General features: G+C 53.6%; 1 protein-coding gene across 1 annotated transcript; it reads right to left on the bottom strand.

Moving 5' to 3' along the window:
* Nucleotides 1–4,408: 4,408 nt before the first annotated feature.
* Nucleotides 4,409–13,826, bottom strand: MCM5 (minichromosome maintenance complex component 5). The gene is made up of 17 exons (XM_068191110.1): nucleotides 13,822–13,826; nucleotides 13,195–13,367; nucleotides 12,200–12,326; nucleotides 11,963–12,091; nucleotides 11,516–11,688; nucleotides 10,088–10,243; nucleotides 9,827–9,993; nucleotides 9,064–9,235; nucleotides 8,850–8,961; nucleotides 7,954–8,097; nucleotides 7,577–7,642; nucleotides 6,826–7,002; nucleotides 6,610–6,722; nucleotides 6,271–6,399; nucleotides 5,888–6,030; nucleotides 5,185–5,312; nucleotides 4,409–4,762 (listed from the first exon to the last, which is right to left on the bottom strand). The coding sequence occupies exons 2-17, from the start codon at nucleotides 13,359–13,361 to the stop codon at nucleotides 4,661–4,663; spliced, it is 2,205 nt and encodes a 734-aa protein (XP_068047211.1). The 5' UTR covers nucleotides 13,362–13,367; nucleotides 13,822–13,826; the 3' UTR covers nucleotides 4,409–4,660.
* Between the last annotated feature and the right edge of the window lie 344 nt (nucleotides 13,827–14,170).

The following is a 14,170-nucleotide window of genomic DNA, read 5'->3' as shown; positions in this document are numbered from 1 at the left end:
GGCATGGGACAGACCACAATGGCCTGGAAGGGAAATGGGAGGGGATGACCATGCAGATGAGAAGAGAGAGCAGGCATGAGGCATGAAGCGGAGGGGAGGAGGAGTAATTGGACTGCCTGGGATTGCTGGGAGACACTTGGAGTAGAGGTGTCCAGGAAAGAGCAAAGGATGTTGCAAAAGGATGGCAAAACAAAGAGCGGTAGTAGACATTGGTACGTCACTGCTGTGGGAGAAGGAACAGTTTGGGCTTTGGAAGGAACCTAGCCCAGAGTTAGGGGATAAGGCTGCTAACGAAATTTAGAGGACTTGAGACTCATCATGAGAGCCCCGCGCAGCAGAGCACTTCACAGGCACCCCAACCCATGACACGCACACTGTTCCACATGGCAGCACAGCACTGCTGTACCACGGTCTTCCTTGATTTTTTTACCTTTTCTGGCATTGTCCAGAGCAAATCACAGGAATTTCTTTGCCTGCAGGAGATAATTTCTCATCCTAACAAGGGCTGGAGAAGCTGTAGAATGTGTTAATGTTACTTAAACCAGCAGGTAAACTCTGCCACTGAGATTGGGCTACTGGTTCTCTCAGGCATTGCACAAAATTACGGTAAGAAGTGATCTGTGCTCCAGAAGGGTTATTATCCAGAAGAGGCAAGGAAATAAAGTCACTTGCTCAATTAGTCCAGTAAGTCAGCAGCAGAAACAGGGAAGGAGTCCCAACTTCATTTGTCTGAGATTGGTGCTTGCTGGACCAGATGAGATTATTTCTCGCATTGCCCATATCAGCATATCCCACTCGCCAGTGTTTATCTCACATCCTTGAGCAATAGCCCTCAGGACTCTGCAGTTCGGTTCTGTTTTATTTTATGGAGGAAGTGACACTCACAACATGCTCAGAGGTTATGTTGCTGCATTACAACAGCTCTCATCCCACACAGAGATGGAAGAAATCTGAGTGGTGCAGATGTGATGACTCAGCTTTGCTGGATTTTACAGTAGTGGAGCTCCACTGACATTTCACAGAAATATTCTGATGAGCTTCACAGAATCACAAATCAACTAGATTGGAAAAGACCTTTGAGATCATCGAGTCTGACCTATGACCTAATACCGCCATGTCAACTAGACCATGGCATTAAGCACCATGTCCAGTCCTTCCTTAAACACCTCCCTGGGCAGCCCATTCCAAGCACCTTTTCTGTGAAGAAATTCCTCCTAATGTCCAGCCTAAACCTTCCCTGGTGCAGCTTAAGGCTATGTCCTCAGACAACCAAAAATGCTGGCAAGAGCCCAGCGGACTGGATCTCTTTGGAGTGATCCACTCACATAGATGAACCTATCTCATGCAGAATTAGATGTGGTTTGCAAGTTCTTCAGGAACTAATTCATTGTGGCAGGAGGTCGGTGTCTGCTACAACAGCCCAAGCTTTCAGTCAAAGGCACCTGATCCTTGTTGGTGCCTGCCTCGTTTGGGGTGATTAAACTCATCCAACTGTGCTTCCCAAAGAGACAAGCCAGGGGTAGGGAAGGGGCTTCCTGTGCCAGAGACAGCACTGAGGTGAGGAAGGGACAAGGCCAGGTCAGCAGGGTAGGTAAGGGAATGCTGTGCTGTTCAAATCCAACTGGCTAAGCCTGACTGGTTTTCCTCTCTTTGTTAGTATTTTCTGTCATCTAACGACACTTTGAAAGGGACTTTATCCCAAATCTCAGCATGCCAGAACTTCAGATGAGACCAAGAAGAGACACCTTCACCAGGAGGATGACAGTCCTTTATCAAGTAGTTATGATCTGAGGAAAAATTTGGTCATCTTCACCCACAGGACCAGCAATCCCTTATCAGGTAGATATTGCCATGCACCTACCCAACTGAGAACTGCTGTTCCTCACACAACTTCCACCTGCAACACAAGTCAGCACTAACCAGTGATCTCAAGTTCCGAACAATACCACTTGCACACATCCCAGCTCCGCTCCTTGTGATAATACTGCATGCATTAATTGCTAAACGATGTTGTTTCACATGGTATGTACACTTACATAACCTCATACCATATAATCAACACGTTTATTGGCACAAAGAAATCAATCATTCTGATCCCCAGCACAGAAATCTACCTCAGCTCTTATCATGTCACGAATACAACATTAAAAAATTAGAATTTCCAACCTCCACACCTGCCAACGCCCAGCACAGCTTGATGTTCCTGGAGATGATTGCTCATTTAAAACTTCTGAATGACACATGACCACCACAGGCAGCCAGCAGCAGCCAAAATCCAGCCATATCCTATTGCTCCTCTAGCGCAGGAAAAAAATTGTGATGATGAGGGTGTGTCTGAGGGGAAAAAAGGAGGCAAGGAGGGAAGGGGGGAAGGAAGGTATGCGAGGGAAATAGTCCTTTGCACTGTGTTCCCTTCCCCTATGCCCATCTCTCTCCCCACACAGCCCCATCACTGGGTGTTCTTTTCAAGCCTGGGAGCAGAGGCTCAGTCTCCTCCAGAGGCAGCAGGCTGTGGGTACTGACTCCATACTCCCACACTCACCTGTTTGCCGTGCTCTTGTGCACCTCTGAAAGAAAGACCAGACAGATACTGCCTGCACCTCCAGAGCAAGGACAGAGGTACTTGTGGGGACGTGGCAGGGGCTGAGACCTGCAGGACCCATTACTACAGCAGGGGCTGTGGCAGAAAAGCAGCCACGATACCATGCTGCTGCCTCAGGCCTGTGTTGACCCTGCTCTGAGAGCCCCTCCTGATGCTGCAAGCTCGTGAGGAGGGCAGGATGCTTTCTAACAGGCACTGGTGGTTTTGAGAACTTTGGTTTCTAGGGGAGGATGTGGCTGTTATTCCCACATCCACTGACTCTTCTTCCTGGAGATGATCCCCTCCATGGAGCAGCAACATCCTTCTCTTATTTTTCCATCCAGGGAGCACTGTGAGGACAGAGGGTGCCTTTTTTTCCCCTAAGGGGAAAAGAAGGGTTTTCCTTTTGCCCTAGCATTGCTTGCTCCAAGAAGCACTGCAAGGTGCTTGACACATGCAGAAACATGGGGCAATAAAATCACGAGAATGAGAGACCTATCCTGGCCTATTCTTTGGGAGTCTAGGCCAGCCTTTTCTTCCTTCTAGCCCTCCAGAAAGGCTGGTGGCTGTCACCAACCAAAACAATTGGAGAATGAAGAGCAGAAGGCTGCTTCTCTAATTTGCAGCCAGTCTTTCCCATGCCACCACCACCCCAGCCCCTCCAGACTTCCAACTCCACAACCACATAAGGAGTGCACCATGTGCCTCTCATAACCCAGCAGCAGAGGGATGTTGTTGAACCCCCAAGTGCTGCAGTGGGGTCCAGCCCTCGTGTGGCAGCTGCCAGACTGAGTGTACACTCCACAGCCCACTGGGACTCCTTGGTTTCCCCTCTAGGAGAAGGAAGCAGCTCCACAAGCAGGGCCAGTTTGGCATCCTCAAGGCTCTGGTACCCTCTGCTGGCCCTGAACGGTTCTGTTGCTATTGAAACCTCTCCAGGGTTTTCCAGCCTGAAAGCAGACACAGGCACCAGCCTGTCCACCACGTGCAGCAGCTTTGCTCACCCAACACTCTGCTGTCTTCAAAGGCCCCCACCAGTGCTCTCACAGCCAAGGTGGCCCCAAGCTGCTGAGAGCAGGGACCTACCAGCACCATACATCTTTGTGAGAACATTTCAGAGAGCCAGTACTAATTTGCTAGAAATAACAAAAGTCTGCCAAGTTTTTAAGTGCAAGGTTGTGCTGCAAATGCAGAAGGGTGAGTAACTGCACAAGGGCACCCTGGGGCAGTGTCCAGGAGAGGCTCCTGGTGTGTGGGACGATCTTCCCCAAGGCCATTGGCATAAAGGAGGAGGTGGCAGGGACTACTTGGAGGACAGCACATAGCTCATGGGGATTATCTTGCATCCCCATCCTCGCTGGAGCAAGCACGGAGCTCTGCCCATGCCTCAAGCAAGGCTTTCACACAGCCCTTTAACACTGCAGGGTAAAAGATGTCCCTGCTGGAGCCCTGGAAGAGAGCAAAGAGGGATTAGCAAAGAGCAGGGAACAAGCAGCAAATAATTTCCCTCACTGTCACTGGCTGAGGGGGAAGAAAGCAGCAGATTGCACACAGGGAGTGGTAAAGTGCCTCCTGCACTGCCGAACCCAACTGGACAGCCTGTGCCAATAGGCTTTATGCCTTAGTAGACAAACCCTGAGTGAGAAATGAGCTTCTGCCTTCAGGGCTGCTGGTGCTGCCCATGAGGCTGGAGCTTGAGTGAGAGTATGTGCATAACAGAGGGCAGGCAGGAGGGACACCTTTCTATCCCAAATCCTGCACCCTCTTCAAGGGAGGAAGGAGATCCATCCCCTCTGCCCCTCAGGGGCAAAGATCCCGAGCTACCAGTTTCAGGTTTTATTTTAATACAAACTAAAAGCTTTTGTAGTTCAAAGAAACATGGACATGATACAGCAACAGAACACACAAGGGACACCCTGACCACCACAAACCCTGGTTCAAGATGGAGGCCTGGGGCTTTTTGGCTCCCCAAGGAAAAGCTTCTTTCAGGAGCAGGCCCTAGCTCCCAGGGGCACTCTGCCTGCTCCTGGGCAGGTGTCAAGCAGCAGCAGTTCCCTCCTGGAGCCTGGGACAGGGAGGTCACTTGATGCGGTACAGGACCTTGCGCTGCATGCGGTGCTGGATCTCCCCCCGCCGCATCATCAGCTGCAGCACTTTGTAGATGGCATGTTCTGGGTACTTCTGCAAAAGGGGAGAGCGGGGGAAGATGAACCAGCATGGAATAGCCAACAGGAGCTCAGCAGGACCTGCAACTTCTGCTAATGTCTGGCCAGGACTCTCTAAAAGGAGCAAACCCAATAGCCCAAGACACTAATGCTTCCTTTCCCTACTTTAGATCTGACTGCAGCCAGTGTCACAAATCAAACAGTTCTGGTTTCAAGGGCAGGACCCCAAACCAGGCCCAGACCTCAGAGCTTCTGAAGAAACTTATCTCAGTCCCCTTAAATTCTGCAATCACATTGCACACCATTCCCTACAAACAACTTCTAAAGCATGACCAAAAGTCTCGCTGGCCCGCTCTTGAGGAAGGGGTTTCATGCCCCCAGCAGCAGCCTGGGGTCCCTGGTTTCACAGCCCAGGCCTCCATGGGGTCCCTGACGCACCTGCCGCATGAAGTCCTGGACGATGCTGTGCTCGGACACCTGGGAGCCGATGGCGAAGCGGCGCTTGAGCTGCTTCTCAATGCGGGACAGCATCTCTTGGTCCTCCTGTGTCGTGAAGCCTTCTGCCCCTGCAGGGAGACACTGTGTGAGCTCCCTGTGCCGCCCAGCTGTCACCCTCCAGGACACAGCGCCCATCTCCTGTGTCTCCCACCACACCTGCATGGCTTACAGACTTTGGGGAACCCATGAACAACTCCATTGTAAAAGGCTGTGTCACTCCAATCACAGAACTGAATGTGGACCTGACTGCTGGAGCTTTCTTCACACCCTTTGTTCTGTGCTGCTGCCCAAGGAAACATTGTCTTCATCCCCATAGAAAAAGATCTTAGAGGATTAATAGGTTTGAGGAACCACGTCCAGCACCAGACTCTGCCCTTGGGACCAAAAGGGGCCAGACCAGCCCTCCCCTGAGCAGCATAGGAGATCCTCAGTGACATTTGCCTTTGCCCTCCCTGTGAGGCACAGCCCCACAGCCACGATGGCTCCTTGCTGCCAAAAGCATTGCTTTGTCTTTGCTCAGGAAGGAGTTCCAGCACCTGCCCCTGACAGCCAGGTGCTGAGAGAGGAGCTGGTCTCTCCCTGCCCTGAGCAGCCAGGTCCAGCACGTCTCTCCTACCCCCAGCACAGAATATCGCCTCCTCACCTGACAGGTTGCCCGACATGGCCGCATCGAGCGTGGACACGTGGAAGAGCCGCAAGGCCTCCTCAACATCTGTCTCGGTGGCGAAGGGCTGAAGCCTCATCTTGGCCAAGGACTCGGCAATGCGCACAATGGCCTCCAGCTGCCTGCAGCCACCAGAGACATTCCCTGCTTTCTACTGCAGCCACAGGGGCGTTTTCTTCCCCCCGCCTCCTGCCATCCCCACCTATCCCACTCCAGGCACCTCCTGCCTCCCCCCACAGCACTTCAGGGCTCAGGGCCACACCCTCACACCGCAGCACTGCGACAGCCCCTTCCTGGATAAGCCCAGTAATGCAGCCCTAATCCCAGAGGCTTTGGTGGGGCGAAGAGGGGGCGCTGCTCACCGGACAGTGATGGGGATGCTGGAGCGGCGGTCGCTCTCCTGCTCGTGCTGGCGGGTGCCGCTGCGCATCAGGACGTAGCGGTTCTTCAGCTTCTCCGCCGCCCCTGCCGACAGCCGAGGACCACACCTCCTGCAAGGGGACACAGGAGCTGGAGGCAGCGCCCCTGGGGAGGGTCCCCTGGGCACCCCTCCCTTCCTGGGGTGCTGCAGCACCACTGTGAGCTCCTCTTGCACCCTTTTTTCAAGGCAGGAGTTAAGAGAAAGGTCACCCAGAGTGCTGGGTGGTTTGCCTCCCACGGCGCAGCCCGGGCGCTGCCAAAAAGACACGCTCGTCACTCACGTCCGACAGAAGGAGATGAGCTTCTTCAGCTTGTTCAGCTCGATCTCACCCTCCACGGCCTGGGTCTGCGTCAAGGCACTCACATGTAAGGCCATCACGTGCTTGGCCAGTGTCTGGGAAAGCAGAAAGCAGTCAGAGAGCAGGAATGCCCCTGCCTCCTCCTCCCAAAGAAAGAGGCATCGTGAGTCCCAGCCGCACCCGCGCAGCCCAACGCACCATGTCTCGCTCCTCGTTGTGCTCATCTTTAACGATGAAGATCATGTCAAATCGGGACAGGATGGTGGGCATAAAATCAATGTTCTCCTCGCCCTTGGTCTCATCCCAGCGCCCAAAGACGGAGTTGGCAGCTGCCAGAACCGAGCAGCGGGAGTTGAGCGTTGTTGTGATTCCTGCCTGTGCGTGAAGGCAAAAAAAAAGGATGGTGTCAAGACCATCTCCATGTCACAGCAGGTCATCAGTTCAGTGAAAGGTTGAAAGCCATTTTCAAGGACTCACTGTCAATCACGTGCATTTAAATAAAGCCCCATAAGGAGCACCCAGTTGCTCTGTAATGGTGGGGATGGACCCACATGTCCTCCTGGAAGTGGACTGGCTTCAGCTAAGACTTGAGCACTGAGTAATTTCATTTAAAACCTCTTGTCAAGGGCAGAGACAGAGGAGACCTCACCCCAGGTTTGTGATCTGAGACAAACACTGGGCAGACAGGGCTGAGTCCTCCTGGGCAGCTCTGGCACAAAGCATGGGCTTGAAGGTGCAGCCTGACAGCCACCAGCAAGGAGAAGCCATGAAATTCAGGCTGCCCAAAGCCTCCAGGCAGGGCTGACTGATCTCTCACCAGATATACCAGCATCCATCAATATCACTGCCTGGACTCTAAAATGGACAGTTCTGGCAAAAGATGAGTGACCAGTGGTTACTGGGTTCTCAGATTCCCACCTCAGGGCAGCATGCTCAATGCACAGCTCACCTTGGCAATGGAGATGGTCTGCTGCTCCATCGCCTCATGGATGGCCACACGGTCATCCTCCCGCATCTTGGCATCCCAGGTGAGAGAAACCAGGCAAGGAGAAAAGGTCACCATCAGTCACTTCTACCAGACCTCTGCTACACACTTACTGAAGTGACCCCCAGCATAAAGCTCTGTGAAGACCTCTGCCCAAGAGGGCAGGATGTAACTTATGTAACTTAATTCCCTTGCAACCCCATCCCCCTGACCTTCCCTGAAAGGAAGTGAGGGAGTCTCAGAGGAGTTGCCCTTCCTCCTGTACCTCTGGGCTCTGCTGGGACAGGCTGGCATCCCAAGGGCTCTCCTTCCCACTCCCACCCAGGCAGCTCCACAGGTACCTTGTCAAACTCATCGATGCACACCACTCCTCCATCTGCCAGCACCATGGCTCCTCCCTCCATGAAGAAATTCCTGGAGACAGGGTCACGGATCACTGAGGCTGTCAAGCCAGCAGCGCTACTGCCTTTTCCTGAGGTGTACACCTAGTGGTATGTGGAACAAGGAAAGGGACAGTACATCAGCTGCAGCAGCACCCAGGAGCCCACTGCTCCAGCTGAGAGACGAAACCTCCCCGGCACCACAAAATCCAGAGCTCCTGGGGGAAGAACCTCCAGGAAAAGCCCTCAGCACATGTAAAAAGCAGATGTGCTGGGTAAAGAGCAGGGCTATTGCCTCATCCCAAGCCTCAGACTAAGCAGCTGTGACACACCAGAGGGTATGCAGACACAAACACAGATATTAAGTACAAAAGAGGGAGTGAGTCATTGTTTGGTGGGCTGCTGCATTAGCTTTGTTTGCCCCTAGAGGGAACAATACAATCAGAGGCTGAGTTTAATAGAGACTACAAAAAACACAGCTGAAAACATAATTCTATGCCTGGGCTCAAGCTGGAGGTCTGTGCCTGAGATGCAGTCAACTTAATTTGCCCTGACCAGCCAGCCCCTCTGCTGATCAAGTCTCAACAATAAACAGCAGCACCAGGCATGTCTTTGGACATCTGCAAACAGTCTGGCTCACAGCATAATAAAAGGCATGACCTTCTTCCTCTTCCCTCCCTCATTCCCCATCCCTTCTAGGCTAGTACTAGAAATGGCAGGTCACGCCTCTGCCAGCAAAATTACCTGTGGATGCACAGGCAGGGGTCTGCCATGACCACAGTCTTGTCTCTGGGGCTAGACAAGGAGCAGAAAAGAGAAAAGGGGTGCACTACAAATGGGCACCTCAAGCCACGTACCCCAATGGGCGAACACTTCTCAACAAACTTCAGCAGTTGGGATTTGGCCATGCCAGGGTCCCCCAGCAACAGCAAGTTGATGTCCCCTCTGCGGGTCAGGCCATCCGGGAGCCTGGAGTGATGGGGTTGGGAAGAAGAGAGGGAGCAGAGTTGGTGAGCCTTTATTTTGATAACAAAGCACTGACTTTGCTAACAAAGGCTGACTCTTCCCCACCTCTTGCGGGAGCCTCCAAATAAGAGGCAGGCGATGGCCTTCTTGATGTCAGTGCTGCCGTAGATGGAGGGCGCGATGCTCTTGGCAATGGCCTCGTAGATGTTGGGCATGGCAGCAAGGCGACGAAGTTCCTCCTCTTCTTGAGGGGTCACGGAGCCACTGAAGCTATGTCCTGTACAGGGGTGAGGGGAGCGATGCAACAGTGAACAAATGGAGGTTTTAAAGGAAATTGTATCGCTCCCCCCACGCACACTGCAACCAAAATCCCCTTTTGAAAATCATGCCAAGTGCCACCAGTTGGGAAGGGTGGAGAGGGGAAGCATCTGCTAACCCAACAAGGCAGGCTGTGTCCTTAAAGACCAGTAAGAAAAAGCAAGTATCTTGGGCAAAGCAGCTCTGCTGGAACCAGAGGGAGAATTACAGTCAGGACCACATTTTAAATACGATCTTAACCAAGGACTTCAGCCGGGATCCTCAGGGATGGCTTAGCAGATTCTCACTTAAACACCCTGGAGGACTCAGGCTGAGACCTCCTCGTTTAATATGAGAAAAAGCCTTACAGGACATGACCATAGAGAGCCCAGGGCAAGTCAGACCCCAGAATGGCTTTAACCTTGTGTTACATAAGCAGCAGAGAAGGACGAAGGCTGTGACTTCAAACACTTCTTGCTGAGGGATCACCTTGTTCAGGAACAGTGTGGGGAGTGTCTCCCAACACCAGGATACCACCACAGACCAAATGCACTCCAAAAGCAGCCCTCACCTGAGCCCTCTGTGTCCACCTGGATGCCCACCACGCGGATATAAGCGCTCCGGATGCCCACCCCAACATTGTAACGGCTTTTGTTCTTGCTCTGTGCAGATTTCTTGATGGAGTAGATCCCCATGATAGTGACTCTGTTCCCTGGGACAACTTTGTCACACAGGTACCTAAGAGGAGACAGGGAAAAGCAGAGGATGGTGGTGGGAAATGATGGCACCAGCAACAGCCAGCGGGGGCAGGGTGCGAAGGCTGTGCCACTACCTGTCACAGTAGAGCTGCAAGTGCCGGGGCATCTCCCCGTGTGGCACGGCATCTGGAGACTCCTGCAGTTTCAGGACCTGGAAATCCACGCACTTGCACTTATCTGGCATGATAAAATAAGGGTCCAGAGGGCACCTTGGGCGGCCAGCTTGTTCTCTGTGCAGAGAGAGGGAGGCTGTTAGCACTGAGGAGCCAGCCCTTGGAGGCACCCCTTGGAGGCACCTGTGCAGGGGACAGCAGTGACAGCAAGGGGCAGCTGCCCCTTCCAAGCAGTGCCACATCAGCAGGTAAGGGCAGACACACAGGGCCAGACCAAAGGCCAGCAAGGCCTCTGTCTTGTCTTCTACAAATGCCAAATGTGTACATGATGAAGAGGCAGGGTGACACCTGTCTGAGCACTCTCCCTGCCTCCCACCCCTCCCCTGCTAGCTACAAGCAGGAAGGTAATTCATTAATTACACAGAAGGTAACAGCACAGACTCAGTGACACGGCAGGGCGTTTTTCTTTATAACCTCATGCACAAGGCAAATGTTAAGTGGTTTCTGGTGAGAAAGAAATTAGCAATGTGACAAGGCTGACATCCACCTCCCAGTCTCTCAAGCCATGTCTGCCTAGCTAGATTACAAGCTCTCTGAGACAAAGAGAAGCTCCATGTCCTGCTGCTGTCTCAGAGTGGCACAACTGATGCCTGACTCCATGCAGGGCTTTCAGGTAGGGTAACACCAGAGAGCAGATGCACTCATGCAGTCAGGGATCAGGAGCAAGGTGCTGTACAGACCACACTCAAGAATGATTCCCTAGCCCAAACCCCTCTCAAGCTGCATTAGAGTTCAGGTGCAGAAAATAAATACAGGCAGGTATGAGCCCAAAGACACAACCCACCAAGACTGGCTGCCTTGAGAGCTGCAGCACAATGGCAGTCTAATGCTCACAGTGCTCAGAGGCACCAAAAGCTGCAAAGCAGGATAAAAAGGCTAGCAGAAAAGCATCCCTAGGGAAGGTGACACAAAACATGCCCCTCAGGAGCTGGAATGTAGAAGCAAGGAGTTTGTTTGGAAAAGAGGAGAGCAACTTAACACAGCATTATGGGACAGCTGGAGGCAGGCATGAACCTTCAGGTACAACAGGAGAAACTCCCTATGAATAGAAAGAACTGCCTGGACACGGTCACTCAGCACTGCATGCAGCATTGACCGTGCAGGGTCACAACCAGCATGACCACACAGGGACAGCTAGAACTTGCCAGCCAGAACTGCACACTGGCACAGGGGCAGCACAAAGGGTGGAGGCAGAGCAGCGCAGGTGCTGCTGCCTTGTGGAACAGGGAGAAGATCCTGCAATGCATGGGACGCAGCAGGAGAAGGAAGAGGGAATGCAGTCTTTTCTCGCCCTCCAGGCGGCTGGGGCATGCCCTTGTCAGTCCTTACGTGTTGCATTTCCTGGGCAGAGCGTAGCCCTCCAGGCCTGGGCGCACCGCGATGTTGCTGATGGTGTTGCGGCAGCTGCGGCACTGGACGGTGATTCTGGTGGCTTTGGCTCTCACGGGGGTTGCTGCAATTACAATCCCAGGGATCTTCACAAGGTGGGACATCTGGTCAGACTGAAAACGGAAAGGTGAAGGGGAGGTGAGAAAGCCATCAATGGAAGATGGGTGGGAAACTACAAAGCATGAGAGCAAAGGACAGAACACTCTGTGCAGAGCACCACTACCAGAACAATGTCCCTGCAACAGGAGCCAGCAATAACAGCCTTCTGCAGTCAGATTTGAGCTGCAGAGTAATGCAGCTTGTAAATCAGTGAGTGACCTGTGTCCTGAGCCATGTGACCAGGTCCCAAAAGCTCCCCTGCAATCACACCCACACACTTCACCTCACCTTCAGGCTGCGGATGTTGGCTGCGTTGGCATCCGACCTCAGCATCACCTGGATGTCTTGGAGAGTCTCCTCTCCAGAGGGGCGAGGACGAGTGACCTCATCTGCAACTTCTTTTGCTGCTTCTTCCAACTAAAGAGGAACAATGGGCTATCAGTGGGTCTGTTACAGCAGAACATCAGAGCTGCTCTCGTGGCAATATTCTAAGTTGCCAATGAGGTCGCCAACCTCCATCCTTACCAGCTGCAGGTGCTCTGTTGGTTGCTTGTGCAGATAGTCCGCAAGATCTTCGTCAAAGCTGGCCAAGTCTTCCATCTCCACCTCCACCCAGTACTGCCCCAGGTTGTAGTGCCGCTTGAGCTCATCCCTGGAAGGCAGGAAGCAGCAAAGGTTTGCAGGGCAGAAAGCACCAGTCACCCACAGTGGCCTTAGAACAAGCAGGGATCAGAAAAGACAGGTTCTGCAGGGAGTCCTTGGTTTGAAAAGCAAGCAGGGAAAATTAGGTGAGTTCCAGGAGAAGAGCAGGGGAACCTGGGCAATCTTTCACCCAAGCCCACTTGGAAAAGTGACATAAGACCAGGGGCACCAGTGCTTTAGTGGCAGTCTGAAGTATTTACTGGAGCTACATGACCAGATAAACGAGGAGAAAATTTCTAAGTAGGATAATAACTACTGTACGTAAGATGTGGTTTAAAACAAAGGAAATAATAACAGGGCAACATTTTTCTTAAAAATGAGAGGACTAATGAAATTCAGAGGTGAAAGACTGTTCTAGCCCTTGATTATGATGTATCTCCATGTTTTCTCAATGCTGTGTCTCCAAACTGCATAGGCAAAGAGTGGCCAAAAGAACTTCAAAAACTTGGAAGGTACATGTGGAGAGCGGTGCACTGATTTAATGGACACAGACAATTCTCCAGACCAGAAAGCACTACTACTTCAAAGACAGACCTTGAATCTCAGACTTAAGTGAAAGCCTGGCAGTGTGGATCCCTCTATTGCTACCTTTTCCACTGGGTGGCTGACTAAAAATCTGTGAGAACACCAGACCTTTGCTTTTCTAGCAGGTTAAATACAAACATCTCTTAATACTGAGCTTTTCATGGCCTGTGAGAAGAGACAAAGTGGCTATTGTGTATGTGCGGTGTACACTGCAGGAAAGAGGTTCAGAGCAAACTGGAGGTGCGGGTGGGGATGGGCAGGGCTCAGAAGGAGAAAAGGGGCCACAGCAGCACCTGTATTTGAAAGTGAAGCCCGTCCGGTCCGTGCCCACCCGGTACTGCCGCAGGAACTCCTTGAACCGCTTCTGCAGCTGCGACTTCCGAACCTGCCCCTCGTCCACAGACGCGTCACCCCCGAAGCTGTCGCTGTAGTAAATGCCGGGGTCGTCGAAGCCGGACATCGCGGCCGCTGCTGCTCCGCTGCGGGGCAAGAGCGCTGGGTCAGCCCCAGCCGCCTCCTTCCCCCGCCCCGCCCCGCACCCAATGCCCCGCGGGACCGCCCCTCACCGCACCCCACGTACTGGCCGCGCTCTTCTCCCGCACTGCCCCAGGGATATCCCCATCCCCATCCCGATCCCCATCCCGATCCCCATCCCGATCCCCATCCCGATCGCCATCCCGATCCCGATCCCCATCCCGATCCCCATCCCCATCCCCATCCCGATCCCCATCCCCATCCCCATCCCCATCCCGATCCCCATCCCCATCCCGATCCCGATCCCGATCCCCATCCCCATCCCCATCCCCATCCCCATCCCGATCCCCATCCCCATCCCGATCCCCATCCCCATCCCCATCCCCATCCCCATCCCCATCCCCATCCCGATCCCCATCCCCATCCCCATCCCCATCCCCATCCCCTGCCGCTCCGCACCTCGCTCCCCGCCGGAACTCGCTCCCAACTTTTTCGCGGCAAAAGTGGCGGGCGGCGGAAACCAAACGGGCGCAGGGCGCGCGCTGCCGCCGCCGCCGCGCGCTCCGATTGGCCCGTCCGCCGGGCGCCGCCGCCGATTGGGCCGCAGCCGCCCTCCGGCCCCGCCCCGAGAAGGAGCGCGCGGCGCCGCTGCCGCCGCTGATTGGCCGGGGCGCTGCTCCCCCTGGCCGCCCCCAGCGGTGTGGCGCGAAATGTGGGGGCGAAGGGCGGGGGGAGGCGAAATGGCGGGCGGGCCGCACCATTGGGGCGGGGCGCGGAGGGGGAGCGGGTGATACC

Source organism: Anomalospiza imberbis, chromosome 5, assembly GCF_031753505.1.
Source record: "Anomalospiza imberbis isolate Cuckoo-Finch-1a 21T00152 chromosome 5, ASM3175350v1, whole genome shotgun sequence".
NCBI lineage: Eukaryota > Metazoa > Chordata > Aves > Passeriformes > Viduidae > Anomalospiza > Anomalospiza imberbis.
This window is presented reverse-complemented; position numbering and strand designations above follow the sequence as displayed.